General features: G+C 39.7%; 2 protein-coding genes across 3 annotated transcripts in view; both read left to right on the plus strand.

Moving 5' to 3' along the window:
• The window catches only part of LOC143889378 (DNA topoisomerase 1-like), a 74,974-nt gene that overhangs the window by 27,270 nt on the left and 19,800 nt on the right, over nucleotides 1-27,904 (plus strand). For both annotated transcript variants that reach the window (XM_077393542.1, XM_077393543.1), the window contains exons 10-12: nucleotides 22,597-22,677; nucleotides 22,752-22,842; nucleotides 22,920-23,053. In XM_077393542.1, the coding sequence (XP_077249657.1) occupies nucleotides 22,597-22,677; nucleotides 22,752-22,842; nucleotides 22,920-23,053 (306 nt within the window). The remainder of the gene's footprint in view (nucleotides 1-22,596; nucleotides 22,678-22,751; nucleotides 22,843-22,919; nucleotides 23,054-27,904) is intronic.
• Nucleotides 12,344-17,011, plus strand: LOC143890655 (protein FAR1-RELATED SEQUENCE 5-like). The gene is made up of 2 exons (XM_077395340.1): nucleotides 12,344-16,842; nucleotides 16,938-17,011. The coding sequence occupies exon 1, from the start codon at nucleotides 14,353-14,355 to the stop codon at nucleotides 15,739-15,741; it is 1,389 nt and encodes a 462-aa protein (XP_077251455.1). The 5' UTR covers nucleotides 12,344-14,352; the 3' UTR covers nucleotides 15,742-16,842; nucleotides 16,938-17,011.

The raw sequence follows: 27,904 nt of genomic DNA on the forward strand, positions 1-27,904 counted from the left end.
GCAGGCCCTCAAGCATAAGGAAAGAAAACCAAAAATATATCCATCAAAACGATGGTCTGCAAAAGGAAGAAAACTTAGTTGGGGTGCGCAAAATCAGAGATCAAACCATAAATCTAGCTTCACTTTTGGAACTGCCTCTCAATCTATACCGGAATCTTCGAGAAACCTGCTGTGCCATGGAGAAAAGGGTCCCGTGCGGATCCCAGGCCAGCGAGGGGTCTCTACCTGAAGAATTGTGAAGCCTTGGGAGTATGTTCCCACTCCCAATGAAGATAGGCTTCTGGAATATTAGGGGACTAAGAGAGGATAGAAAATTTAGGGCAGTGAGGCCTTTATTATTAAAAATCAGTTAGAATTGGTGGCACTAATTGAATCAAAATTAATGGGGGTCACAGATGTTACAATTAATAGGTCTTGGGGAAGAAATCAGCAAGAATGGGCTGCAAAGGATGCGATTGGCACAGCAGGGGGAATCATTGCCATATGGAAGGAGAGCAGATTCCGCCGCAAAGAAGTCAGAGAAGGGAGATTTTCGATATCTATAATTTTCTTCTCATCTGATTACAATGAGGACTGGGTGCTCACTATCGTTTACGGGCCACCTTGTTCCTCCGAAAGAAGCGAATTGTGGCAGGAGTTGAACTCCCTTAGAGAATCATGGCAGGGTCCCTGGTTCTAGGGGGTGATTTCAATAAAATCCGCTTTCCATCTGAAAAGAACACACTGTCGAGAAGCACAACCAGCATGAGGAATTTTTCAAACTTTATTCAGAATCATGAATTACTGGACATCCCACTCAACGGAGCAAAATTCACTTGGTCTAACAAGCAGGCTCGTCTTGTTATGACAAGGGTCGATCGTATACTCCTCTCATGAATGGGAGGAGCGCTTCCCACTCATCTCCCAGAAAGCGTTGCCTAGAACGGAATCAGACCACAACCCGATCGTTCTGGAGATTTCAAATTTCTCTGGCAGCCCTCGTCCATTCAGATTTAACTTAGACCTCTTGGAAGTACCAGGTTTTTTGAAAAAGGTAGAGCATTGGTGGGAGGAGCTACAGATCAGGGGCTGGAAATGATGTTATTTGTCAAAAACTGAAAAGGCTTAAACTTAAAATCAAGGAATGACAAAAGACCTTTGATGAAGAATCTAGTCAGAGAAAAGAGACTATCTCAAATAGGTTGGCCTCCTTTGAATTCCACGAGGAGGAAGAAACATTGTCAAAAGAGGATCAACTAGCTCAGTTGAGTCTACTGGCTGAAAATGAGATGATTCTGCGTAGAGAAGAGATCTGATGGAGACAGAAATCCCGTGCATTGTGGCTTAAGGCTGGGGATAAGAATTCCAAATTCTTTCACCGAACAGCCAATTCCAGGACGAGGATAAACCTGATCAACTGCATAAAGCACGGTGAATAAATAGTTGAAGATCCCACCGTTATCAAATCTTTAATTGTGGAATTCTATTATGGCCTCTATTCAAAAACTATGGAGTGGTGGCCGAAGATGGAGGGTCTTAATTTCAAGAAAATTTCGGGTGGTCAGAGAGCCAATCTGGATTGAAATTTTACAGAGGAGGCGGTCGAACAAGCTATTTTCTTGTTGGCTGGGGACAAAGCCCCTGGCTATCCTATCGCTTTTTTCCAGTTCTTTTGGAGGATCTTGAAAGAGGACATTATGGCTTTCTTTGTGGAATTTGCCTAGAGAGGAATCATTAGTGAAGTAGCGAAGGCGACTTTCATCGCCCTAAATCCCAAAAAAGGAAGGTGTTATTGGGGTAAGAGACTTTCGTCCGATTAGTCTGATGCACAGTATCCCCAAAATAGTTGCCAAATTATTAGCCCGAAGAGTGAAAAATTACAAGGGGGATATCATATCACAATTTCAGGGAGCCTTTGTTGAATCAAGACAGATTCTTGACGGTGTCCTAATAGCTAATGAACTTATTGACTCAGCAAAAAGAAGTGGGCGTCCGGGCCTTCTGTTCAAAATCGATATAGAAAAGGCCTATGACCATGTCGATTGGGACGTTCTTGATTTCATTTAAGAAAAAATGGGCTTCGGGCCATCCTGGAGGAATTGGGTTAGAGCATTGATATCAAATAATTCTTTCTCAGTAATTATTAATGGCTCAGCGGAGGGTTTCTTTAAAGCATCAAGGGGGGTCCGACAGGGGATTCCACTGGCACCTTATTTGTTTATCATGATAGTGGAGGCACTTAGTCTGTTGTTGACAAGAGCAAACAGAATGGGATTGATTGGGGGATTTCGAGTGGGACCTCAAGCTGAAGACATAACTCACCTCCAATTTGCAGATGACACATTGGTATTTCTTCAATACACTCCCCAGGCTATCTCTAATGTTATGACAATCCTTAGGTAGTTTGAGGTCGCGTCTGGCTTTAAAATTAATTTGGGTAAAAGCATGCTCCCGGGCATCAATTTGGATCAACTGGAGGTGCATCGATTGGCAGTATCTATTGGGTGTTCTGCAGAGTCCTTACGGATTTCCTACCTGGGCCTGCCCTTAGGATTCGGTATCCCATCGGCATCCCAATGGGATCTGGTGGTTGAAAGAACTGAAAGAAAGTTGGCTACCTGGAAGAAAAAGTATATCTCTTTTGGGGGAAGGATTACACTAATCAAAGCAGCTCTCTCTAACTTACCTCTATATTTCATGTCCTTATACAAAATCCCAGTTAAGGTGGCATTGAGAATTGAGAGGTTGCAAAGAAACTTCTTATGGGACGGAGATGGAACACTGAAGAAGGTAAGGCACGTAATTGGCTGGGACAAAGTCACGCAGTCAAAGGCAAATGGGGGCCTGGGTATTGGTAAGATTAGACTACGTAATAAATCCTTGATTGGCAAGTGGTTGTGGAGATATAGTAAAGAGAAATCTGCCCTATGGCATCGGTTACAGGGTTAAAATATGGTTCCGAATGGGGGGATTGGAGTTTCAAAAAGCCAACGGGAGGAAAGGGCTCAGGTGCTTGAAAATCCATCTGCTCTGTTAAAAGAGGATTTTGACCAGTCAATCCGCTACGAAGTGGGGAAGGGTACCAAGGTAAGATTTTGGGTGGATCTCTGGTACGGTCAATCTAAACTTTGCTTGGAATTTTCGAGGCTTTTTAGAATTGCTTCAATCCAGAAGCGACTGTTGCTGATTACTTGGTGAGAGAGGGTTCTGGGACATTCGCTTGCGTCGAGACCTCAAGGATGATGAGATTCAGGACTTCTAGAGACTACTTCTTTCCTTGGAATCAGCATATTGCTCGCAACATAAGGAGGATGAAAGAATTTGGATCCCCTCTTCAAGTGGGGACTTCTCCACCAAGTCTTTCTTCTCTTTGTTAAATGAGGGTCATCTTTCTCCGGTAAGGCGTATTTGGAAATCGCTGGCTCCACCAAGGGTTGTAGCTTTTGGATGGACACTGATACACAAGAAGATCAATACATGTGATCGCCTAAAGAAAAGACACTTCAGTATGGCTAATATGTGTGTTCTTTGTCATCAAAATGAAGAAACCCTGGACCATCTAATGCTGCACTGCCCTTTCGTTTATCATATCTGGACAAAAGCAATCAGAGCTTTTGGGGTCTCCTGGGTCTACCCTTAGTCGATCTGCTCCCTCCTTTCTCGATGGCGCTTAGGACCCTTTGGAGAAATGGGTAGATATCTTTGGGCAACAACTCCATATGCCATAGTCTGGAATATCTGGAAAGAGCGCAATAGACGCATCTTCCAGAACAAAAGCAGATATGTGGTTCATGTTGCGTCGGATATCAAAATCGAACTGGTTTCATGGACAAAGGTCAAGAAACAATATCCTTATGTAATGGGTGACTGGTCAATAATATAAGACAAAACTCTTCGTTCCAAGCCTAAACCAAAATGGTCTTGCCCGCCATCGGAATGGTTGAAACTGAATTTCGATGGCAGCTCTTTGGGCAATCCTGGAAGATCAGGGATCGGAGGAGTCATTAGGAACTCTTATGGCTCAGTTGTTATGTCATATTCAGGACCTTGTGGAATATGTGATTCTAATGAGGCTGAGGTTAGAGTATTACTCTTTGGTCTACGATGGGCATCTGAACACGACCAGCGTCCCCTTATAGTGGAAGGTGATTCCTCAAATGTAGTGGCTTGGGCTTCTGAGCAAGGTTTAAAATTTCGGTTTCGGTACCGGTTTTGGACCCTCAAATTTCGAAATTTCGACTGAAATTTTGAAATTCCGGTCGAAATCAGGTACAAAACCCAAATTTAATATTTTATTCAATATTAAATTTCAGCCGAAATTACCGATATTTCGGTGAAATATTAAATTAATATTTAAAAAAACAGATTTGTTAGGTCAAATTTCGGAAAAACCGAAATTTCGGCTGAAATAAATGACCGTTTCGGTTTTGGTTGATTTCGGTGTCGGTCTCCACCGAAATCCGGTCGAAATTTAAAACCATGCTTCTGAGTCATCAAAGGGTCCCTGGAGATTTCAGGAGCAAGTAGCGGAAATACTGGATCTAATGCGAGTACTTAATCTGCGGCTTGAACATCGGAGGCGATCGACAAATGAGATGGCTGACACTCTGGCTAAAGCGGGAGTTTAAAATATTTTCATATTTGTAATGAACGTATTCCATTACGAAAAGGATAGTTCTATCCTTTCTTCTGGAAGTATGCTTTGTCCCTTTTGTAAACCATCAGATATGTTCGGTGTCTTATATCTAATGTTTGTAAAAGCAGACTAGGACCCCTGGTCCCGATTGCGCTTCAAATATTAATGAAATTTGTCATCTTTCAAAAAAAAAAAGTGTGTGTTAAACGCCCTTTTGAGGGTATTTTTATCCCCCCCCCCCCCCCCACACACACACACACACATATATATTGCGTATTGGGGAGAGAATGCTTAACGCATTCACTCTCTCCCATAGACGCCTATTCCTTTTCCCTCCATCGTCTCTCTCTCTCTCTCTCTCTCTCTCTATCTCTCTCTCTTACTATCTCTCTTCTCCCTCCTATCTATCAACCATCTAACATGGTATTAGAGCAAAAGGTGTGAGAGATCCACATCAACAATAAAGATTCTTTATTCTTTCAGCCCTAACCGTGTGGGGTTTCCAACCCAAACTTTAACCAAATCTTCCATACCCCATCCTCTCCATTTCGCCCAATCATTTTTGAAATTTTTTTATTTTTTGTCTTATTCACAAAACCCTAATTTTTTGTCCTATTAAAAAATTAGCATCTTCGGCCTCCTTTCTCCAAGCCCTAAACCCATTTTTTCTTGGGTTGCCCCCTCATTTGTAATTCCAATCCTTAGGTCCCTTTTACCCATGATCTAAATCATATATTTTCTCTTTATTACGAAGCTTGTGGTTTGTGGTATTTGTGGTTCGGTCTGTTTTCTATGATCTAAATCAGCACCCTCGTTGTTGTTGGTGGTGGTCTAATGAGGTTGGATGATACATCTGTTGCATGTATTGGTGATGGTTGTGTTAGCGCAGATGTGGTGATTTACTTGTGGATGGTTGGCTACGTGTGTTATAGCCTCCTGTTGGTTGTTTCGTCTTGGGGGTGTTGTGGTGGTTATTGCTGGTGATTGTATTCTTGTGTTTGTTGGCTGAGGTGTTGTTGCCTTGTGATGTTTGTTGTTAGTGCCACTGTGGCATTGCAGTAGGTTGCTGAGTGCCTTGTGGAGTTTTTTATTTTTCGGTGGTGATTGTGGTATACTTGTTGGTTGTTCTGTTTGTCTGCTATTGTTATGGATTCCGTGGAGCCCTTCGCTCAGCAACTTACTACTCTCAAAGTTGATGAAGACCGTTCTTCATCGTATACTGCTCAGTCTAGTTATTCCCATGTTGAGCCTCCCCTTAAGATGACTTCAATAAAAATGGATGGAACAAATTACCCACCGTGGAAGATGGCAGTCTACACTTATCTACTTGGCCATAGAAAAATCAGTTTTCTTGAGTGCTCTCCTCCGATTCGCACTGACTCGACATATGATCAGTGGCGTGAGGATGATGCTGTGGCTCACTCTTTTCTTTGGGGCTGCATGGCACCATATCTCTACGTCCATGATTTATCTGCAGTCCTCGAAGAAAATATGGGAGCATGTGGCTACGATGTATTCAGGAGTGGATAATCTGACTCGTTTCTGTGATTGTTTTTCAGATTGGTTTAGTCTTGAGCGAGGAGATAAACCTGTAGGATCCCACCACAATTATTACCTTGCACTCTGTTAGGAGCTTGACTTATTGTTTCCCTTTACTGTTGATCTTGATGTTCTCAAAAAGCGTCAGGAAGAAATGCGGGTGGTTCGGTTTCTTGATTCTTTGGGCCCTGACTATCTCCAGATCCGTCAGCAGCTGGTTAGTTCTGGTTCGCTTCCCACCCTCGCAGAGGCCTTCTCCCGTGTCCAGCATATGTGGGTACCACTAGTTGATGGATCTGCTCATGTATCATATGGTGGGGGTGATCATGGTCGCTTTGGGCGTGGCCGTGATGGTAGTTGGCATGGTTGTGGCCGTGGCCGTGGTGGTGGTCGTGAGTCAGGAGGAGGCAGAGATGGTGGCGGTCGTGGCCGTGGGGGCCGTCATTGCACTCACTGTCGTTTGGATGGCCATACCGTTGATTATTGCTACGATTTACATCCTAAGCTTCGTCCATACAGTCCTGCGAATGCTTCTGATGGTATTCCTTCTTCTGTGGCTCCATCTACATTTGAGTCCCTTGTTATCCCTCGTGCGGAATATGAGGAGCTTCTCCGTATTCGGGACAAGAGAAAAGAGCCAGTTGCCACGTTTGCCTATAAAGGTAGTCCCTCCTGTTTTCTCTCTGGTACTTCTTCTGGGACATGGCTCACTGATTCAGGCGCATCCCACCATATGACTGGTAAGCCTACAATTCTTTCTTCTCTCCAACCTCTCCCTTCTATGGGACCTCGTACTGTTATATTGGCAGATGGAACTACATCCCCTGTTTTTGGCGTGGGTGCAGTCTCCATCTTGACAGGACTTCAATTGTCTTCCGTTCTTTATGTTTCGTCATTTCCTGTTAACTCGTTGTCTGTTCGCCAATTAACGAAATCACTGAACTGTACTGTTTCCTTTTCGCCAATTAACAAAATCACTTAACTGTATTGTTTCCTTTTTTACTTCTTATTGTGTTTTTAAGAACATGAAGATTGGGACGAGGATTGGAGTGGGCCATGAGATTGATGGTCTTTACTACCTTGACCAGGCCGGTGCTGGTGTAGCTCTTCGTACCTCTGTGGATGCCTATTGATGACATTGTCGTTTGGGACATCCACCTGCGGATACGCTTAGGAAGTCTTCTTTTGTTTCGGAGCCTGTTCCATCTTTTCATTGTGAGTCGTGTGAGTTAGGGAAACACCATCGTGTGTCATTCCCTTCTCGTCTTAGTAGCAGAGTGTCTCGTCCCTTTGAGCTTATTCAGTCTGATGTTTGGGGTCCAGCTAGAACTACGTCACTAAATGGACATAAATATTTAATTATATTTGTTGATGATTATTCGAGGGCCAAGTGGTTGTTTTTACTTAAAGATAGATCTCAAGTAGTCGTCCTGTGTTCACACATCACAACAAAATGGTGTGGCTGAAAGAAAGCTTCGTTATTGACTGGATATGACTCGTATTGTATCCTCTTGGTGATCCATTTTCATTAGTGCCATGTGTCTTTGGATGTGCATGCTTTGTCCATAATCTGTCTCTAGGACTTGACAAGCTGGAACCAAGGGCAGAAAAGTGCCTCTTCTTAGGTTATTCTCGTCCCAAAAGGGCTATAAATGTTATAGTCCTCGTCTTAGAAAGACATGTCTCTGCAGATGTCACGTTCTTTGAGGACAGGCCTTATTTGCCTGCCACAGGTTCTCCATTACCTGTTGACATCACTAGCATGCATGTCCCTATTCTGATGGTGCCTCCTCTGCCAGCCCATGTGGCTGTTCCTGATCTTCCAACGGGTCCTCCTGTGGCTTCTAAGGGTTCTGAATTGCAAGCTTATGCTAGGGTACCTTGCCAGGTTGTTCTTCCTACAATTGAAGAAGAGCCATCTCCACCCACTGATCCTCTTCCGCAGTCGGATTACCAGCCTTTAGGTACATGTTCTCCTATTCATGATTCACCAATTGCATCCCGTACTCGGTACTTGATCTCATAGTGTTGCTCATTCTATCTCTAATTTTGTTTCTTATGACCATCTCTCACCTTCCTTTCGATTCTTTGTTTCTAGCATGTCTTCGATTAGTTTGCCTAAGTCTGGTACAGATGCTTTGAATCATCCGAGATGGAGGACTGCTATGGATGCTGAGATGGGTGCCCTTCATTCAAATAAAACGTGGCGACTGATTCCCCTTTCTTCTGGTGCACAGACTGTTGGGTGTCGTTGGGTATTTGCCATTAAGTACCTTCCAGATGGGTCTTTTGAGCGTCTCAAAGCCCGCCTTGTCGCTAAAGGGTACACTCAAACATTCGGTGTCGATTATCAGGAGACGTTTTCACCAGTTGCTAAGATTCCATCGGTTCGTGTATTGATATCTTTGGCGGTAAATAGTGGTTGGCCTCTATATCAACTTGATGTTAAAAATGCCTTCACGGTTATCTGTCTGAGGAAGTTTATATGGACCAACCTCCTGGGTATGTTGCTCAGGGGGAGATGTGTTCATCAGTATGCCGTCTTCAAAAGGCGATTTATGGATTCAAGCAATCGCCTAGGGCTTGGTTTGGGCAATTTAGTGCTGCGGTTTTGCGTTTTGGGTTGAAGCAGTGTGCTGTTGATCATTCCGTGTTCAGTCTCAAATCTAGTTATGGATGTATTCTCCTAATGGTGTATGTTGATGACATTGTAATTACAGAAGATGACAAGTCTGGCATACACAATCTGAAGTCCTTTCTCTAAGGTGAATTTTCTACTAAAGATCTAGGTCAGCTCAAATACTTTCTTGGTATTGAATGTTGCTCGCTCTCGTCATGGTCTCTCATTGTCACAAAGGAAATATGTATTGGACATTTTAGAGGAGACATGCTCAATGGGGGTGAAACCTGCGGCTATCCCTATGGATCCAAATGTTAAACTTCTCCCTGATCAATGAGGGTTGCTGAATGATTATGGTCGATATAGAAGATTGGTTGGGAAACTAATCTATTTGACTGTCACCCGTCCAGACATATCATTTGCGATTGGTATGGTTAGTCGCTTTATGAGTGCTCTACGTACCTCCCAATGGCCACTGTCATCCAGATCATCAAATATTTAAAAGGTACGCCATGTAAAGGTTTGTGCTTCAGAAAATATGGACATGAAAAGGTAGAAGGATTCAGAGATGCAGATTGGGCAGGATCTCCTGCTGACAGGAGATCAACGATAGGATTTGTCGGAGGTAATCTGGTGTCGTGAAGAAGTAAAAAGCAAGATGTTGTGTCAAAGTCAAGTGCAGAAGCCGAGTATAGAGCTATGTCATATACGAGTGGGGAGGTAATATGGCTTCGCTCATTCTTATCAGAAATTGGGTTCACATCGACATCTCCAGCACAGTTGTCTTGTGACAATAGAGCGGCAATTCATATTGCAACAAATCCAGTGTTTCATGAATGAACCAAGCATATTGAAGTTGATTGTCGCTTCATTCGTCATCGACTTCAGAGTTGTGAGATTTGCATAGTGTTTAGCCGATCTGCAGATCAACTTGCAGATATGTTTACCAAACCATTGGGATGTGCAAAATTGAAAGACTTTTGTAACAAGCTTGGAATGTATGATATATACATTCCAGCTTGAGGGGGAGTGTTAAATGTACTGACGCCCTTTTGAGGGTATTTTTGTCTCCCCCCCCCCCCCCGGCGCCCCCCCTCCCCCTCACACACACACACACACACACACATATATATATATATATATATATATATATATATATTGCGTATTGGGGAGAGAATGCTCAACACATTCACTCTCCCACAAACGCCTATTCCTTCTCCCTCCATCGTTTCTCTCTCTGTCTCTCATTCTTCTTCTCCCTTCTATCTATCAACCATCATGTAGATCTCTAACAATTTATATATATATATATATATATATAGAGGAATAAGATTGTACGCTCGACCGTACCTAAAGTTAGGTATGGTAGAGTGCCAAATCACATGGGTCCCCCATTTTTGGTGGGCATCTAAACCATTCATTTGCAAGGCCCCATCATAGATAGGGTGCATACCAAAAATCAGCACCATTGAATCATCCTAACCCATCCAAAACTGGAGGCCAAAATGGGCTGATTTGTGGACAAACACTGTCTGTCCATTTTGGCCTCCACAAATGGATGGGTTAGGATCATCCTATGGAGCTGATTTTTGGTATGCACCCTATCTATGATGGGGCCTTGCAAATGAATAGTTTAGATGCTCACCAAAAATGTGGGACCCATGTGATTTGGCACTCTACCGTACCTAACTTTAGGTACGGTCGAGCGTACAATCCTTTTCCTCATATATATATATATATATATATATATATATATATATGAGAAAAGTGTTCCTACACGATCGTGTAGATAAGTTATCTACTCTGTCGGCTTAAAATACAGTGGGGACCCACATTGTTTGGGTGATGCAAACCATTCATTTGATGGGCCCTCACATAGATAAGGCGTGACCAAAAAATCAGCTCCATAGGATCATCCCAACCCTAAGATTTGTGGAGGAAAAAATGGACGTGTAAAAATCTTCACAAATCTGTCCATTTTTGCCTCCACAATTGGAAGGGTTGGGATGATCCAATGGAGCTGATTTTTTGGGAACACCCTATCTATGTGAGGACCTATCAAATGAATGGTTTGGATCACCCAAACAATGTGGGACCATTGTGTTTTACGCCAACGGTGTAGATAACTTATCTACACGATCGTGTAGGGACACTAATCCCTATATATATATATATATATATATATATATATATATATAGAGAGAGAGAGAGAGAGAGAGAGAACCGTTGGTACGCTTAAGCGCACCAAGACTTCGTGCGCTAAAGCCTTTTAAGTGAGACATCCGATTCGTCATGGCAAGTGGGCCCAACATTTAAAGGCTGGATAAAGAAATGAAAAACAAATGAAAAAGAATTCGTCTCTATGCCTCCAACGAAAGTTGGGTTTCTTCCTAAAGGCTAGGGTTTGCGCAACTTTCAGCCGCCCCTCTCACCGCTGCTTCTCCCCTTCTCATCTCTCCTTTCGATGACGGTGCCTCCTCCCTCTACGGCGGCAAACTCACGGAGGAGCTTCCAGGTTAGTACCATTTTCTTTTTCTTTTTTCCATCAACCCCTTTTTTTTTTCTTCACTAGGGTTTCAACATAGAAATGATGGTTTTTCTTCTTAATGGATGGGTTTACTTCATTTTCTTCTTTATCTTCTTCTTTTTTCTTCACTTTTCTTTGTTTCTGATATATATATATATATATATTTTTTTTTTTTTTGGGTTTCTTCCGGCTATAATCAATTGGGTCTTTTGGCTTTAATTTTTCTTCTTTATCTTTTTTTTGGGTTTCTTCTTTTTTTTGGGTTTCTTCTGGCTTTAATTTCTCAGACTCTCACTCAACTCATACTATAAACCCATCTTTTATAAGGCCCAAAATTCACAAAGGTAACTTTCTTAACCATTGAGCAAGCTAAGATTTTATCCTTTAGTTGAGTTTTGAGTTGGCTTTGGTTTATATAGTTTGCTTCAAGTTTTAACTCGAAAAAACTTTAGAAAAAAAAAGAAGCCAACTTTAAGTCGAAGCAGGGGAAGTCTTGCGGCTATTTCATGAGTCAAGCTATAGATGCTTGTTAACTAATGCTAGTTTTAACCAAGGCTAACATATTTTAAGCAAGGATCAACCCATGATTATCGAGTGTAAAACACCAAATCATTTATTTAAGATTTAAATTTTAGTCTTTTAAATTTCTGTCATTTATATTAATTTCTAGTATGATTAACATTTGTGTCATTTAAAGTGTATCAGTTATAAATTCTTTGCACGGCACATCCATATCACATCTGAATAACCCATGATGAAACATATTGCAAATTGATATTACTTTTCAATGCAGGTTACTGCTCTTTGAGTGTATTTTCTTGCTACTTGCGATTATTATTAAACTACAAATCTTTTTTGTTCAGATGTTGTAGATAGTACGATTACTAGAAGTATTAATTTTTATTGTAGAAATTGTATAATTTTATTTGACTGCCGTTGGTTTTTTGGGGTGTCGCTATTGCCTGCTTTTAGATCTGGTTGAATGAGTAAGACGCATTTTAGAAAGAGCAATTTGAAGGATTTGAAGTGATTTGGTCATTTTTTAAACAAATTGAGTTGATTTCAGGTTTTTTAATTATTATTCAGTTACAATTATTTGTTTGGTTTTAATTTTTCGTTGCCTAAGCCGCAGTGTCTTTTGAGCTAATATGATATCATTCGATAATAGTACGAGACTACGAGCCTACGTGGCCCCTTTACAAGTGATGGCGAGTGGAATGACTGAAGTCTGCAACAATGGTTTGTTGGAATGGATCAATGGGTTGCAACAAGTGGAAGGCGTTAATCTTGGCACGGCCTATGCAGCTTATGTAATATTGCCACTGTTTGTGTTGATTGGGGTTTGATTCGTGCCGCAATCAGTTTTTGGGATCCAGATATGTATGTATTTCGTTTTGGAGTGCAAGAGCTTTGTCCGACTCATGAAGATATTTGCATGATGCTCCACATTTCTCCTGATGGTCCCTTGTTCAAGCCTTCCTTTAAGGACGGATATGATAAGGCATTGAGCCATCTGATTGGCGTGCGAAGGAAGTCCCTAGCTCACTACCGTCATGTGAGTAGTATCGTCATGAACAAGCTCGTACAAGTCTTTTCACCAAGTAGAGAACTGGATAAGGAGTATCGTCGTTGCCGTGAAAATGCCTTAGCACTTTGTGCTTATCCGATATTTCTCTTTCCGGGCCGATTAGAGTCATCAGACTTGATCCCGTTATATTTTGTAGACTTGCTTGATCAAGTTCGCCAAGGTGCAAATCTAGCTCCTACTATCTTAGCCGAACTTTTTGATAGCCTAGATAGTGCTTGCCGATCTACTGGATCTGACTTCTCGGGAAGTTCCGTCATTCTTTATATAAGTATTAGAAGGTTTATTAAAAATGCTTGAATGATGTGCTTGGTTATGGATAATTATTATTTGTAAATTTTTTTTGTATAGGTTTGGTTAGTGGAGAAATTACGAATTTTGGGTCCACCACCTTTGCCAGTACGAGCGTGGACGAGGAGTTTTAATACTCGGGAAGTGTTGGTTTCATTCGATGATCCCGACAGTTGGGCTATATGGCTTGAGGGTCGCGAAAGTAAGGACATTGAGTGGACTCTCCCATGGTTGCCCATTTCCTCTGCAGTCCTTGAGACTTCTGGTCAGAAGTGCGTTTTGATAATGGGTTTCCAGAGCACTTCCTTTTACTTGCTTCTGCGGACCCTCCGACAGTACTATGGAGCCCAACATCACATAGCGATGATGGATGTTTCGGTACTGGACTCCTTTCGCCCTCAACCCTTGAAGATGAGGACAGTGAATGCGATCAATAGAGACTGGAATCGGCGAACTATCGTTGTCGTTCAGAACAAGCCCACCCCTGGAGTGGTGAGCGACTATTTTTGGGAATGGTATGGGGCTGGTGAGACAAGTGGTGCTCATGAGGCAAGTGATGCTTCTAGGAGCAAGACAAGGGGGTGATTTATTTGTATTTTGATGATGTATTTTGTTAGACAGGTATCAGATCTATGTACTAGTTAATTAGATAATTACTATTGTTCAGTTATTGCTTCATGTTATTTCTTAGCTTTGTAATGTTTCATGTTTTTTTATATTTTGATGAAACATAAATATTACACTCTCTCTCAAGTACAATATACCTGCGAAATAGTGAATACCCCCGGGAATTCCCACGTAAGACGGTCTGTTGGAAAATCCAATGGATTCGACACTGCACCACGGGAAACCCAACCCTGAACCTACCCTTGCAAAATAGCGAATACCCCCGGGAATTCCCACGTAAGACGGTCTGTTGGAAAATCTAATGGATTCGACATTGCGCCACGGGAAACCCAACCCTTAACCTACACTTGCAAAATAGCGAATACCCCTGGGAATTCCCACGTAAGACGGTCTGTTGGAAAATCTAATGGATTCGACACTGCGCCACGGGAAACCCAACCCTGAACCTACCCCTGCAAAATAGCGAATACCTCCGAGAAGTCCAAGGTTTTTTTTACTTCAATGGTCTGTATTACAGATTTTGTGGGTACATTCCACTATGGTTTATCATGTGGGTGGTTCTTGTTCCATTTTTGTTATGGTTGTTTTTAAGAATCTGGGTACATTCTTATAATTCTCTTCTTTCAGTTATTAGGAACATGGAACAAACCTCTTCGCAGCCGTGTGGGTTACGTGCTGAGAATAATGACCGTACACCGTCTGCTTTTGCTGATGATGCTTTCTCGCAAGCCTGCGAGTTAGGTATTGAAGAAGTTGACGCCCATGGTTTTATTGTGGTTGATGATGGGGGTGATGATGGGGTTAATCTGAATGAAGATAATATAGAATGGCCAGATACTGATATGAATGACGAAGATGAGGGTGGTAGTATGCCCAATAAGACTGCTTCTGAGAATAGTAGTGTGAACAAGCCGTTTATGAACCAAGTGTTTGATGATCGGATGTCTGCCTATGAATTCTATAATTCCTATGCACTGGCTACTGGTTTTGGAGTACAAAGATCCAATACAAATACTTCTAAAAAAACAAATGAAGTGAACTCAAGGAAATTTGTGTGTGATAGAGAGGGGGTGAAAAGGTATAAGGCAAAGAAAGTGGATGATGGTAAGGAAACGAGGGAACGACGAGCGGTCAGATTGGATTGCAAAGCTAAGATGATCATAAAACTAAGAGATGACAAGTGGGTAGTGACGACCTTTGATGACATCTATTCTCACATTCTGACCTCCCCACTCAAAAGGCAAATGCACCGTTCCCATAATAGATTCAGTAGGAGTGAAAGTGTTAAGACGTTGATTGATTGTCTCGATGAGACGCAAATGCCGGCTGCGAGGATTGCAAAAGCCATTAATTCAACAAACGATGGAATATCAGGTGTGGTAACACCAAATCAAGTTGCTTCCCATTTGAGAAGGAAGAGGGTGAACAATATAGGCCAAGAAGCTGTCTTAGTGGCCAACCTTCTCCAAAAGAAGCGATCAGAAGATCCAAATTCCTTTTTCTCGATGGAGTTGGATACGGATGGGACCTTCCGATCTATGTTCTGGGCTGACGCCATGGCTAGAGATGCTTACATGACATTTAGCGATGTCATTGTATTTGATGTCACTTACAAAACCAATAGATTATCTCTGCCATTTGCACCGTTTACGGGAGTAAACCATCATAGACAGCCGACCCTATTCGGATGTGCGCTGTTAACTGATGAGACAGAGGAAACCTTCAGTTGGTTATTTCAACAGTGGTTGACGTGCATGCATAGCAAAGCACCTGATGCCATAATAACTGATATGGATTCGGCCATGAAAAATGCAATTGGAAGAGTTTTTCCACACACCCGTCATAGGTTTTGTTCATGGCACATACACAGGCATCTGCTTGAGCATGTTGTAGGGATGAGAGATTCGACTAGTAATTTTTGCCGCGATTATAATTAGTGGTATTTTACAAAAAACATAGAGGATTGTGAGCAGTTGTGGCAAGATTTGGTTTGTAAATATGAAATCGGAGACACCGATTGGTTATCTAGGATGTGGGAGCAGCGAGAGCACTGGGTTCCAGCATATTGGCAAAACACATTCACTGCAGGAATGACTTCGAGTCAATGTAGCGAAAGCATGAATGCATTCTTTGATGGATATGTGAATAACAAAACTGGCTTGCATGAGTTCTTAGATGCATGTGATAGGGCACTGGTTCAACATCGTAAAACGGAAGCCGAAGAAGATTTCAAGTCGAAATATTCGAAAGCAAGTATGAAAACGAATAGCCCATTGGAAGAAGAGGTGGGGATATTTTACACGAGGAATATGTTTAACATATTTCAAGATGAGTTGAGGGATAGTACTGGTTGTTGGTACGACCACTTGACCAAGGATGGGGCCATGGAACAATATTTGGTAGGTCCCAGAAATGATGAGAAGAGTAGATGGTGTAAGGTATTTTATGATGATTCCGATGGAATGACTGTCAAATGCAAGTGTGCTAAGTTTGAAAGGGAAGGAATCTTATGCAAACATATCCTTCGTCTTATGGATACGAAACAATTGAAAAAGGTCCCCGACCATTACATGTTGAGGAGATAGTCTATTAAGGCAATGTATCAAGTAGGGGGTACAATATCTACAAGGCCACAAGTGGGTAGTAGCGTGAATCCGTTTCAGAGGTGGTGCCTAATCTCAAGATGGCAACGACTGGTTGATGGACCCGGAAGAGATGAGAAAGTTTTCAACAAGATGATTGAATTTTGTGATCTTCTTTTCGCTGAAGAAGAACAAAATCAGAAAGAAAAGCAAGTTACATTGGAGGCTAGTGAGTTACCAATCGTTGGTAGCGAAGTATATTCAAACATTGGCGTGAGTCAAATACCTAAAATCACAATTCGAGACCCACCAGTTGCGAAGACCAAGGGCCGTCCAAAGAATCCAAAACGCTTGAAATCTGGCTTAGAGACATCTGTATCCCAATCAAAGCAATGGACGTGCAAATCATGTGGCGGAAAAGGACATTATAAGTCGACATGTAAAAATAAAAGCCAGGTTTGTTTTGTTGCCTACTTACTCATTTGTATGTGTACATGGAGTGATATTTGTTAATGTTTATATATTGATTCTGTTATGTTGAATGCTAATAGAATCCTAAAAGAAAGCGCCAACAGGAAGGTCACGTAGAGGAAGAGGAAGAGGCATAGGAGGAGTACGTATAAAGTATGACCTATCTCATGTAACATGTTGTGCTTACATGTAACCTGATGGAGAAATGTTTCATGTAGCATTGAGTTAAACTTTGTCTTTTGTTTTTTGCATGTTAATTTCCGTGACTGTAATATCTTCGTAAATGGGCATTTACATGTGATGAGATGTGCAATTGTAGTTTAGTATCTTCGTAAATCAAATTTCATGTTCTGTTCGTAAATGGGTATTATTGTTATTGGAACTACAATGACGAGCCTATGCTTCTCTCTTGGTGCCGAACTACACTGAATAATTGAAGTGCAGTCAAACTTTTCAGTGCAGCCAAATAATCCTCAGACTAAGAGAGCTGGGCGTTGACTAATACGGGCCAGGATCAAAACTGATTTGTGCAGGATCATTCAAATGGGAAGCAAAATTTGGGAAGAGAAATTTTACAGAAGAAATTGGAAGTAAATACAATATAGTAAATAGAAGAATTTTACTTGTGCTCCGAACAGAATAACCATGTTGAAGAAGCTTCATCAAAAGAGAGTACTTGAAAAGGGTAGACCTAGAGCAAATGCAAGTTTCCAACCAAAGTAAGCCTGCCATTTTATTACCGAGTTCCCCATAAGGAACTAAGGCCATGTTTGGCAGTCATGAAAAAATATTCCGTGGAATATTGGCAGGGCGAGATGGGCTAAGAGTGAGAGACTTGAGATGGTGGGAGTGATGGCCGAGATGGGCTCGCTCCCCAAAAATTATTTCCATAGGTTGATCCTAACCGTCCAATCTATAGAGGGTTAGGATCAACCCTCTAACATTCAGATCGGAGGGTTAGGATCAACTTACGGAAATGATTTTTGGGGCACAACCTACATAGGTTGTGGCCCATCTAATGGACGGTTTGGATCATCCTATGGTGCAGGCCATACCATACTTTTAATAAAGTGAGAGTGCCCTCATCAAAATACAGTAGTGCTGATAATTTTTCAAAATAAGTCTCTCCCTCTGCCTTCTTCCAAACTCCTCTTTCCGGGGAATAATTTTTCATGGTTGCCTAAATCATTGATGCAGCAAAATGCTAGGTAATGTAGGATCAACTCAGTTCAAAAGAAAAGGGAAAAAAATAGATATCAAGAAAGCTCGAAACCTCTATAATAGAGTGGGCTGTTTGGTTGCCATATATTGGGAATATATTTTCCTTTCCTTCTACAGCAATGTTATAGGCCATCCAAAAACAGAAAATTTAGATAAGATGCATTACACAGGAAGTATAACATCATAAAACATGTTTCGAGGCTAATAAATTTGAAAATTTGTAACCACATAACCTACAAATTTATTAGGGGTGCAACTTGGGTCGGGTTCAATCCGTCGGGGATGGGTTGAACCCGAATTTGGGTTGGGTTGGGTTGGGTTTTTTTTAAAATCGGGTTGTGTTGGGTTGGAAAAAATCAACCTGAATTGGAAATCGGGTTGGGTCGGGTTGGGGTGTCGGGCAACCCGACCCGATTTCCAATTCTAATATGTATAAAATTTTTACTTCTATGTTTGTTTTGTCATTATATAACTCAAATCTAGAAAGAAATAAAAAACTTGGTGAAAGTTGTCCTAATTAACCCTCTTGTTGGGGAACATCTAATGACTAGGATGAGATGGAAATACAAAAATAAAATGGAGAAATCAAACAAATGGTGAAATCGGGTTGGGTCGGGTTGAGAAAATTAGAAATCGGGTTGGGTAGATGTCGGGTTGGGTTGGAAAAATGGGTTCTTCGGGTTGGGTCGGGTTGGCCTCAACCTGACCCAACCCGACCCAAGTTGCACCCCTAAAATTTATGGGTGCAAATATCAACTTGGCTACAACAATAACAACAATACGAGAGAGGAGGAGAATGCCAAGTCTCATAAAAGAAGTACATTCCAAAAAAAGTTGGAAAAAAAACCTACAAAGTCCAATACTATGCATCATCGAAATTTCATGGTTTAACATAAATAAGGTACAAGAAAAATATAATCCCTGTTACTCCAAAGACTTTAAGCAAGCTGTTTTTATTCTTGAGGAAGGCGATCTCATTCTTCATGAAGGCAATCTTATTCTCAAGTGCTTTGATGCGTTCTTCAATTATCCCCTTCTCGCCACAATTTGCACATCCGTTGTGGGACCTGACCTCCCTGCATGTCTCAGCCTCGTCGTCCCAACGAAAATATTTGCAATTGCGGGCCTGTATGTTATTTAAACATTAAATTCCCACAAGTTTTCCAACAACTTTTTCAAAAAATTAAACAGATAACAAGTTTGCGAATTGCAAGTTTACTCACAGCACCTGTCCAAAATGGCCGGCCTTGGTTATTGTTTACGTTGGTCCGAGTGATTCTTCGAACTACTAGTTGTTTACAATTACATAAGTCCGAGTCCAATCCATCGCATGAGGTACCACTTGCGTTGCCTGAGGATGCCATAACGTTTAAATACCTAAGTCAGTCCAAACAGGGCATTACAACCAAACCATAATAAGAAGAATAAAACCAATTTTCTTCTTACACTTTTAAGAACAGATACTTAGCAACTTAAGAGTATGCAGATATAACTTATAGAGAAAAAAAAAATGTATAATACAAAGAACATATTACTCACTTACAATGTGAAGTACATCAGCCATCATCATTTTAAAAACATATTAAAACCCCATTCATATAAACAGGACAAGGGAAAGAGAGCAATTGCATCCCAAACATTGGACCCATCATCATTTTAAAAACATATTGAAAATGTAAACAAGAGCCAAGCACAAGGATATTAAGAACACAAACAAATGCAATTCAACTGCGCAGCCATGTGGAAAAGTAAATGTTGTTTGGAAGTATATTTTCATACATTTGTGCCCTTCAATTGGATCTAAGACGAATTTTATATGGATCCAATGGAAACTGTTGAGACCCAATTGCTATACTCAAATCCTGTCGATTAACTTTTTTATCCAGATCAATCGGACTGTCTGAATCCATTGACACCTTTAATATTGGGAAATGATAAATGCGCTCCTTTTCATCCCTTGGGACACCCAGCTGCATTGTACATGGCAATTAGGTCACTTCATTCCTTCAAATGTGAAGTACATCAGCACCTTTGCAGTCATAGATACACTCTAGCTGGGTGTCCCAAGTGATGAAAAGGGGCGCAACCATCATCATTTTTAAAAACATATTGAAATTGTAAACAAGAGCCAAGTAGAAGGATATTAAGAACACAAACAGATGCAATTCACTATCCCAAACATTGCCTCCAAATCTACTCAAATAAAAAGAAAATCCAAATATACAAACTAACAGAAGCCTTGAAAAAAAGGCACTTGTTTTTGCCTACATCGATGAGTACGAAAATAAAAGGAGAATTCAGGGATTTAAATAAGAGCAGAAATTAGGGGTTTTAAGGGTGTTAAAACGAATAACATTCAAATGAGTTGATTGAGATGGTAAACAGTAACTCGATGTCTCATTTTTTTTTTTTTTTTAATACAATTTATCTTCATGATTCTGTGATTGCTAAAACAAAACCATAAAGGTTTTTTTTTTTTTTTTTTTAAATTTTCGAGTTAAAACTTGAAGCAAGCTATATAAGCCAAAGCCAACTCAAAACTCAACTAAAGGATAAAATCTTAGCTTGCTCAATGGTTAAGAAAGTTACCTTTGTGAATTTTGGGCCTTATAAAAGATGGGTTTATAGCATGAGTTGAGTGAGAGTCTGAGAAATTAATGCTAGAAGAAACCCAAAAAAAAGATAAAGAAGAAAAATTAAAGCCAGAAGACCCAATTGATTATAGCCGGAAGAAACCCAAAAAAAAAAAAAAAAATCAGAAACAAAGAAAAGTGAAGAAAAAAGAAGATAAAGAAGAAAATGAAGAAAACCTATCCATTAAGAAGAAAAACCATCCTTTTTATGTTGAAACCCTAGTGAAGAAAAAAAAGGGGTTGATGGAAAAAAGAAAAAGAAAATGGTACTAACTTGGAAGCTCCGCCGTGAGTTTGCCGCTGTAGAGGGAGGAGGCACCGTCGTCGAAAGGAGAGATGAGAGGGGGAGAAGCAGCGGTGAGAGGGGCGGCTGAAAGTTGCGCAAACCCTAGCCTTTAGCCCTTTAGGAAGAAACCCAACTTTCGTTGGAGGCATAGAGACAAATTCTTTTTCATTTGTTTTTCATTTCTTTATCCAGCCTTTAAATGTTGGGCCCACTTGCCATGATGAATCGGATGTCTCACTTAAAAGGCTTCAGCGCATGAAGTCTTGGTGCGCTTAAGCGTACCAACGGTTTTCTCATATATATATATATATATATATATATATATATATATATATATATATATATATATATATATATAGAGAGAGAGAGAGAGAGAGAGAGAGAGACATTAAATGTGTGCTCAGTATCCATCTCTTGGATAGAACACCTATGACTATTCATGTGTGCCTTGTTTGGGGTATTAGCAAGTCATATCTTCTGTTTCCACACCTTTCGCCCTATCATATCTATGGATGTGGGCATTATAGTTTGATGTTATTTCATCCTTTGTCATTACCAATGTTTAGATGATATAAGAATTAAGAACCTTAATCACATGTTAATATGTTGAGCGCACTTGCCCAAACACGTCGAGGAAGGTGCATACAGCATACCCAATACAGTTTTTTCCCCTTCTAGTTACCAGAATTGCTTAGACATATAAGAATTAAGAAACCTAATAGCATGCATGGTTTTAAATATCAACCGAAATTCCGGATTTCGGTGGAGACCGACACCGAAATCACCAAAAACCGAAATGGTATTTTATTTCGGCCGAAATTTCGATTTTTCCGAAATTCCACCCAAAAAATCTGTTTTTTTTAAATTAATTTAATATTCCACCGTAATTTCGACCGAAATAAAATACTACTTTCTTTGTTGTACAGGATTTCGACCGAAATTTCAAAATTTCAGGGTCCGAAACCGGTACCGAAACTGAAATTTTAAACCCTGATAGCATGCTACTATGAGGAGTAGGTTTAAAACATTGCCACCTGTTCTATATGAATGTACCTGATATATGCTCAATACGTTTTTTTACTTGTGTTTCTCCAGGTCTTTTTGAGTTTTTAACTGTTATGAATTATGCCATGCCTAGATACTGTTATATATCATGTCCTTTTAGGATTTGAAGCCCTTTGTCATATCTTCTTGACTGCCTTTATTGTGCTCGTTCAAACACACTGCTCAATACATTTTTTTCTTGTTTTCTCCAGGTTATTTGAATTTTTTAACTGTTTTGAATTAGGCAATGCTTAGACACAGGATTTGAAGCCATTTGTCATCTCTTCTTGACTGCCTTTATTCTGCTCACCCAACATGCTAACCTCATATTGTGTCTTTTATCATCAATATTTACTTTAAAAAATAAAAATAAAAAAATTCCTATAGGTTTTCAATGTCAAAATTTTAGATTGTTAGCCTAGTTGTTTGTTTCTTTCTAACCTCAAGCATGGTGAGGTATCATTTTCCGTTTGGCAGACGCGAAGTTGTCATATTTACACCATGTACCTAGCTAGCAACTTATCCCTGTTTTTTCCTGTGATTATTCGTTTGCAGGATGACGATGAGGCTGATACAGTTGGTTGCTGCACTCTGAAAGTAGAAAATGTTACATTACTCCCTCCAAATAAGATACAGGTAGAGTGGGGATGATTACAGCTAGTTTGTTTTCTTTGGTTGGCAATCATTTTATATTCTTTCCTGTTATCCAGTTCGACTTCCTTGGTAAAGATTCCATCAGATATTTCAACACCGTAGAAGTTGAGCTTCCTGTTTATAAAGCGATTGGTCAATTTCAAACCGGTGAGTATGGAGCTTTGGTCTTCCTTCTCTTTCCTCATCCAACATGTGGGGCTGAGTAGTCTAAACTTTTTGATCAGGTAAAAAGGACGGGGATGATCTTTTTGACCAGCTGGATACAAGTAAACTGAATGCACATCTAAAGGAGCTAATGCCTGGTCTTACAGCGAAAGTTTTCCGTACATATAATGCATCTTTCACCTTGGATGAACTGGTAAGATGCAGCAGGAACTTTGAATAAGTCCTTTATGATGGTCCTTGAAGTTATTTTTTCTAGCTTCATATGCTCATGGAGGCTATTCAATTCCTCACAAGCCATGTTTTACATCTCTTTTATATCTTGCACCCTACTAGTTACATAGAAACCCTTATCCATCATGGTTGGCCCATTTCATGGACAACATGCAACGCACTTAAAGAAACTAGTTGCTCATTGGCTAATTCAATATAGCACAATTACGCCACGAAGACAACATGCTCATATTAAATAAATAGGCAACACATTCTTTGAGAAAATTACAAATATAAATTATGTTGTAATAGGCTCTATTAAGTTATAGCATCCACACTGTATTGTTTGTTTGTTTAGCTTATTTCTTATGTAAATTAAATCATAAAATACCTAAGCAGATGTTAGTTAAATCTATTTATTATATTATTATAATAAGCCTATTTATCTACACTCTTATTTTGATAATAGCACTCCACACTTCATTTACAGCTTTTTCTGATTGGCCATTGAGAGCTTACTGGGAGTTGTAACATCTTTTAAAAGCAAACTAAAAATGGCAGAGTGGAGTGCCATTATTGAAACAAGTGTGAATATCTACTCTCTCTCTCTCTCTCTCTCTCTCTCTCTCTCTCTATATATATATATATATATATATATATATATATATATATATATATATATATATATAACAAACAACTGAGTAAATATTACTACCAAACAGTTAGTTCTAAATCTTCTATGTTTGGTTATTGATTTGGAGTACTGATATCTGCACGACCATGTTTTGATAATGGGGTGACCTCATCTTGATTTACATTGTTTAAACAGCTACCAAAGGCTATAGCTATTCCCAAAAACCTATCAGCTGCCAATTAAAAAGTTTAAAATATGGTGAGCTCGCCCAATTATCAAAACAGGGTCGTGAGGATATCAGTATCCTAGCTTTATTATGGCTGATTTGTTATTTACAATAATATATAATTTGATTTACTGTCGTTGATTTGTATGTTGAATAATAGGTGTGCAAGTTTGGCCTTGTCAGTCCTGACCCGCCCTGAGCCCGAACAGGGTCAGGGCTGGATTTTCCAACCCTGAGGGCGGGTCAGGTTTCATTTTTTTAGACCCTGACTCAGACCGGGCCGAGTTTTGGGTTAATGCCTCGGGTATCCTGACCTGGCCCGACCCTAAGTTTTCTATTATAGAATTAAACCGTCTGTGCATGTTTCTTTTGCTAATGTTTTCTATTATCTTGGATTGATGTTTCTTTAGATTATTATTATTAATTGTCTCTGTTGCCCGTCATGTTGTTGAATTCATATTGTCTTATTTTGTTCCCTTTCTCTGTTTATTGATCATTTTGTTCTATATGATAAGTGGTTGCTTTATTTTTGGCACTCTTAACAGGTATTTGCACTAGGGTCAATTAGGGCCGGCCCGGCCCTGCCCAATCAGGGCGGGCCAGGGCCAGCACTGAGCCCTGTAGGGCGGGCAATGGGTTGAGGTTTTTCGGCCCTGACTCAGGGTCAGGGCCGAGATAATGGGATCCAGGGTTGGGCTAGGGTTTTGAAAAACCCAACCCTGTTGCAGCCCTATTGAATCATATATATATATATAGGAAAAGGTTTCTGAGCTCGAGCTCAGAAACATCATCTCCCATAGTTGTTTCAGTCATCCAACCCATTCATTCTATAGGTTATGATTAGGGTTATGATTTCTGGTTATGGTTTGGATTATAGGTTATGGTTAGGGTTGTGATTTATGGAAGTTTAAAATGGATGGCTAGAAGATATGCTTCTAAAGATCGAATGGTTAGGATTATGGTATGGAGATGGTATGTTAGGAACAACCTATCTATGTGAGCTCCTATAGAATGAATGGATTGGATGAGTCAAACAACATGGAGATGGTGTATTTATAGTGGTCTAGCTCAGGTGTGATGCACGGGGCGACTGAAAAAAGAAAATGTTTCATAAAAGGTTGTGTTAAAACTGTTTTAAACCAAAAAAGAAAAATAAGAAATATTTTCCTAAAATGCAGTTTCTAGTAGTTCTCAAGATCCTAATGATTTCTCCTATAATGAATTGTTATTGATGCTTATCAAGAATTACACAGTGATTTGGAAAATTAAAGCTATGAGAAAATCTTTTCCAATATGACAAAGGATATGGAACAGATAAGGATACCACCCAGAAATATTCTCTACATTTGCTTCAAGAAGATGACACGTGGAAAATTTAAAAAAAAGAAGAACTGTAACGATCCTGATAAATGTAATATGAAATGAAAAAACATAAAAGATTCAAATACAACAATATAGTTGATGCAGAACTGAGATGGATACCACCCAGAAAGCTTCACGACATTTGCTTTGAGAAGCTGATGTTGGGCCTTGAATAATTACGGTGTACGAATGATTAAAAAAAAAGTTGTTGCTGTCCATGCTCTTGGTAACTCTACAATATGTGTAGTCTATCAAAAATATAAAGATGTCGTTGTCCATGCTCGTGGTAGGCCACCACTCTGATATAGATACTAAATAAATGCATTTAAGTGAAAAGAAAAATGAAGACCAAAGAAGTGATTAATTTTGGGATAAATAGCGGGAATATTAGCAGATGATCCAGACAAAAATACAATTAAACAACATTTTGGAACTTGTTACCCCAAATCAAAGAGTTCTAGTATGAATGCAACACAATCATACAATTTAAACAACTCAACAGTCAAGAGTAAAAGACACCGCAAACCAAATTAAGAAATTCGTATGTGTAAAGATGTCAGCATAATTTTGATTGGTAGATGACCTCAATCTTTCTCAAACTTAATAAGATACATTGATATTGATTTTTTTTATTGCCAGACTGACATAATTGTGCATAGAACGTGCATCGTAGGCATCCCTCGGAAGAAAAAAAAGAGTGCATCATAGGCCAACTTTAATATCATGTTGTAATTTGGAATGTACTAAGATATTTGCATGAGTGATCAGAGGGCTAAGAAATGCTGCCAAGTAGAGAGCTTTGTCAAAAGGGTTGATTCTTAGAAACTGTAATGGCTGCTAAGTATAGGTGTTAAGTGAAAAATATGTCCAAATGCTCAAACTACTTTAGAAACAAAGTAGAATCGTGTGACTTGAATTTTTGTATTGCTAAAAATTTTCCTATGATTTGTGGACACGGAGTGTTGGACACAGCAAACCCTCAAACTTTAGAAACGGGGACACGGCAAAAATAGAAAGTATATGTAATGACGATTTGTGGATATGGATTCGTGTGTCCAGTTTCGCCATGGATATGAGTTGTCTAAATGAGGTAAACACACTATTCAATAAACAAGCAAAAGTGTCCAAAGGATTGTCGACATGTAACGGGTGTCCTGTCGGACACGGCAGGACACGTGAGTCCGCAGTAAATTCGAAGTGTCGGCCAAATCATAGAATTTTTCCCTTTTTCTAGTTTATGGTAAATTTGTTATTGAATGAGCACATAAAAAAGAGTAAACAAACATTAAATATAACCCGACAAATAATTAAACAATGCATCAAGAAATTTACTCCAAGTATACTGTTAGATCTAGTCATTCAATTAACATGAGCATCCATACATGTTCATTTCAGAACCATGTCAATTATGAATTGGGAAAGGCTGACTTATCACAAAATACAGTAACATCCAGACATGCCCCTTCTCCCTTGAATTGATGTTTACAAATGATAGAGCTCTATAACACGCTTACCTACAAAATAGAGATGATGACATAGATCAAGCCTTGACAGATGCCTCAATAGATTCTTAGTGGCATAATGTAAAAACTACGAACAGTGTATCGTAATTGATTATGTGTCACAAACCACTAAAAAATTGTAAATAGAAGAAAATGTCATTCGATTAATTCATATTGTCTATAAAGCATATTATGCTGCTATTTCAAAAAAAAAAAAGAAAAAGCATATTATGCCAGATACACTTAGGCTCCGTTCCTTTCGATGTAAAATTGGACGTAAAATTTGTTTTATGTTCATTTTTACAACCTAAAACAAATTTTACGTCGAAAGGAACAGAGCCTTACTGAAAACACCACTTTGTCTTTAACTTTACCTAGATATGGACCTCATCTCCCTCGCCTACTTCTCAATCCCTATCGAACCCTTTTAGCTGTTCCACGATTTTCCCATTCGTAAAAGAGCATCAAACCGGAATGATTAGCACATGAATGGGTCAGAGATTAGGAATGGAAACATCACATATGAATCTCAGGAAAAATGGAATAGTTTTAGATACCTGATTGGAAAAAGAATTATGCTTTACCACCTCTCTTCCAATCAAGCAAAAGAGATAAACTTTTACCCTTCCCATTTATTAGAACTCTTAATTTCATATGAAACCCTAGTTGAAAATGTGGTTTTGATATATGGGCCCGTACCTCGGAATCGAATTTGAGTTTGCCATGATGACGCTTCCAACCCATGCTACAGAGCGAGATGAAAAATATAAATAAAAAACCTGCTGGTAGGAAAAAATTAAGTTAGAATAGAATCATTTCGAAAAGAAAAAAAAAACTTTAAAGACAAAAATCGAAGATTTTCTTCACAATGAAAACTCTTCTTTCAAAATTTCCAAGTCTCTGCAATGTCACCTCCCTAATCGAAGCAACAGATTGTGGCCTCCCAATGCTTTTTCTGATGCAAAAACTTTGAGAGAGAGAGAGAGAGAGAGAGTACTCAGAAAAACAGGGTGGGAAAATATAATAAAAACCCAAAAATACCATTCAAAAACTCCAAGTCAAAGAAAAATAGTTGCAGAGATGAACAGCCTCATTGTTTTTCTTGGTTTA

Source organism: Tasmannia lanceolata, unplaced genomic scaffold (assembly GCF_043159265.1).
Source record: "Tasmannia lanceolata isolate RefF3 unplaced genomic scaffold, GAP_Taslan_0.1 ptg000013l, whole genome shotgun sequence".
Lineage (NCBI taxonomy): Eukaryota > Viridiplantae > Streptophyta > Magnoliopsida > Canellales > Winteraceae > Tasmannia > Tasmannia lanceolata.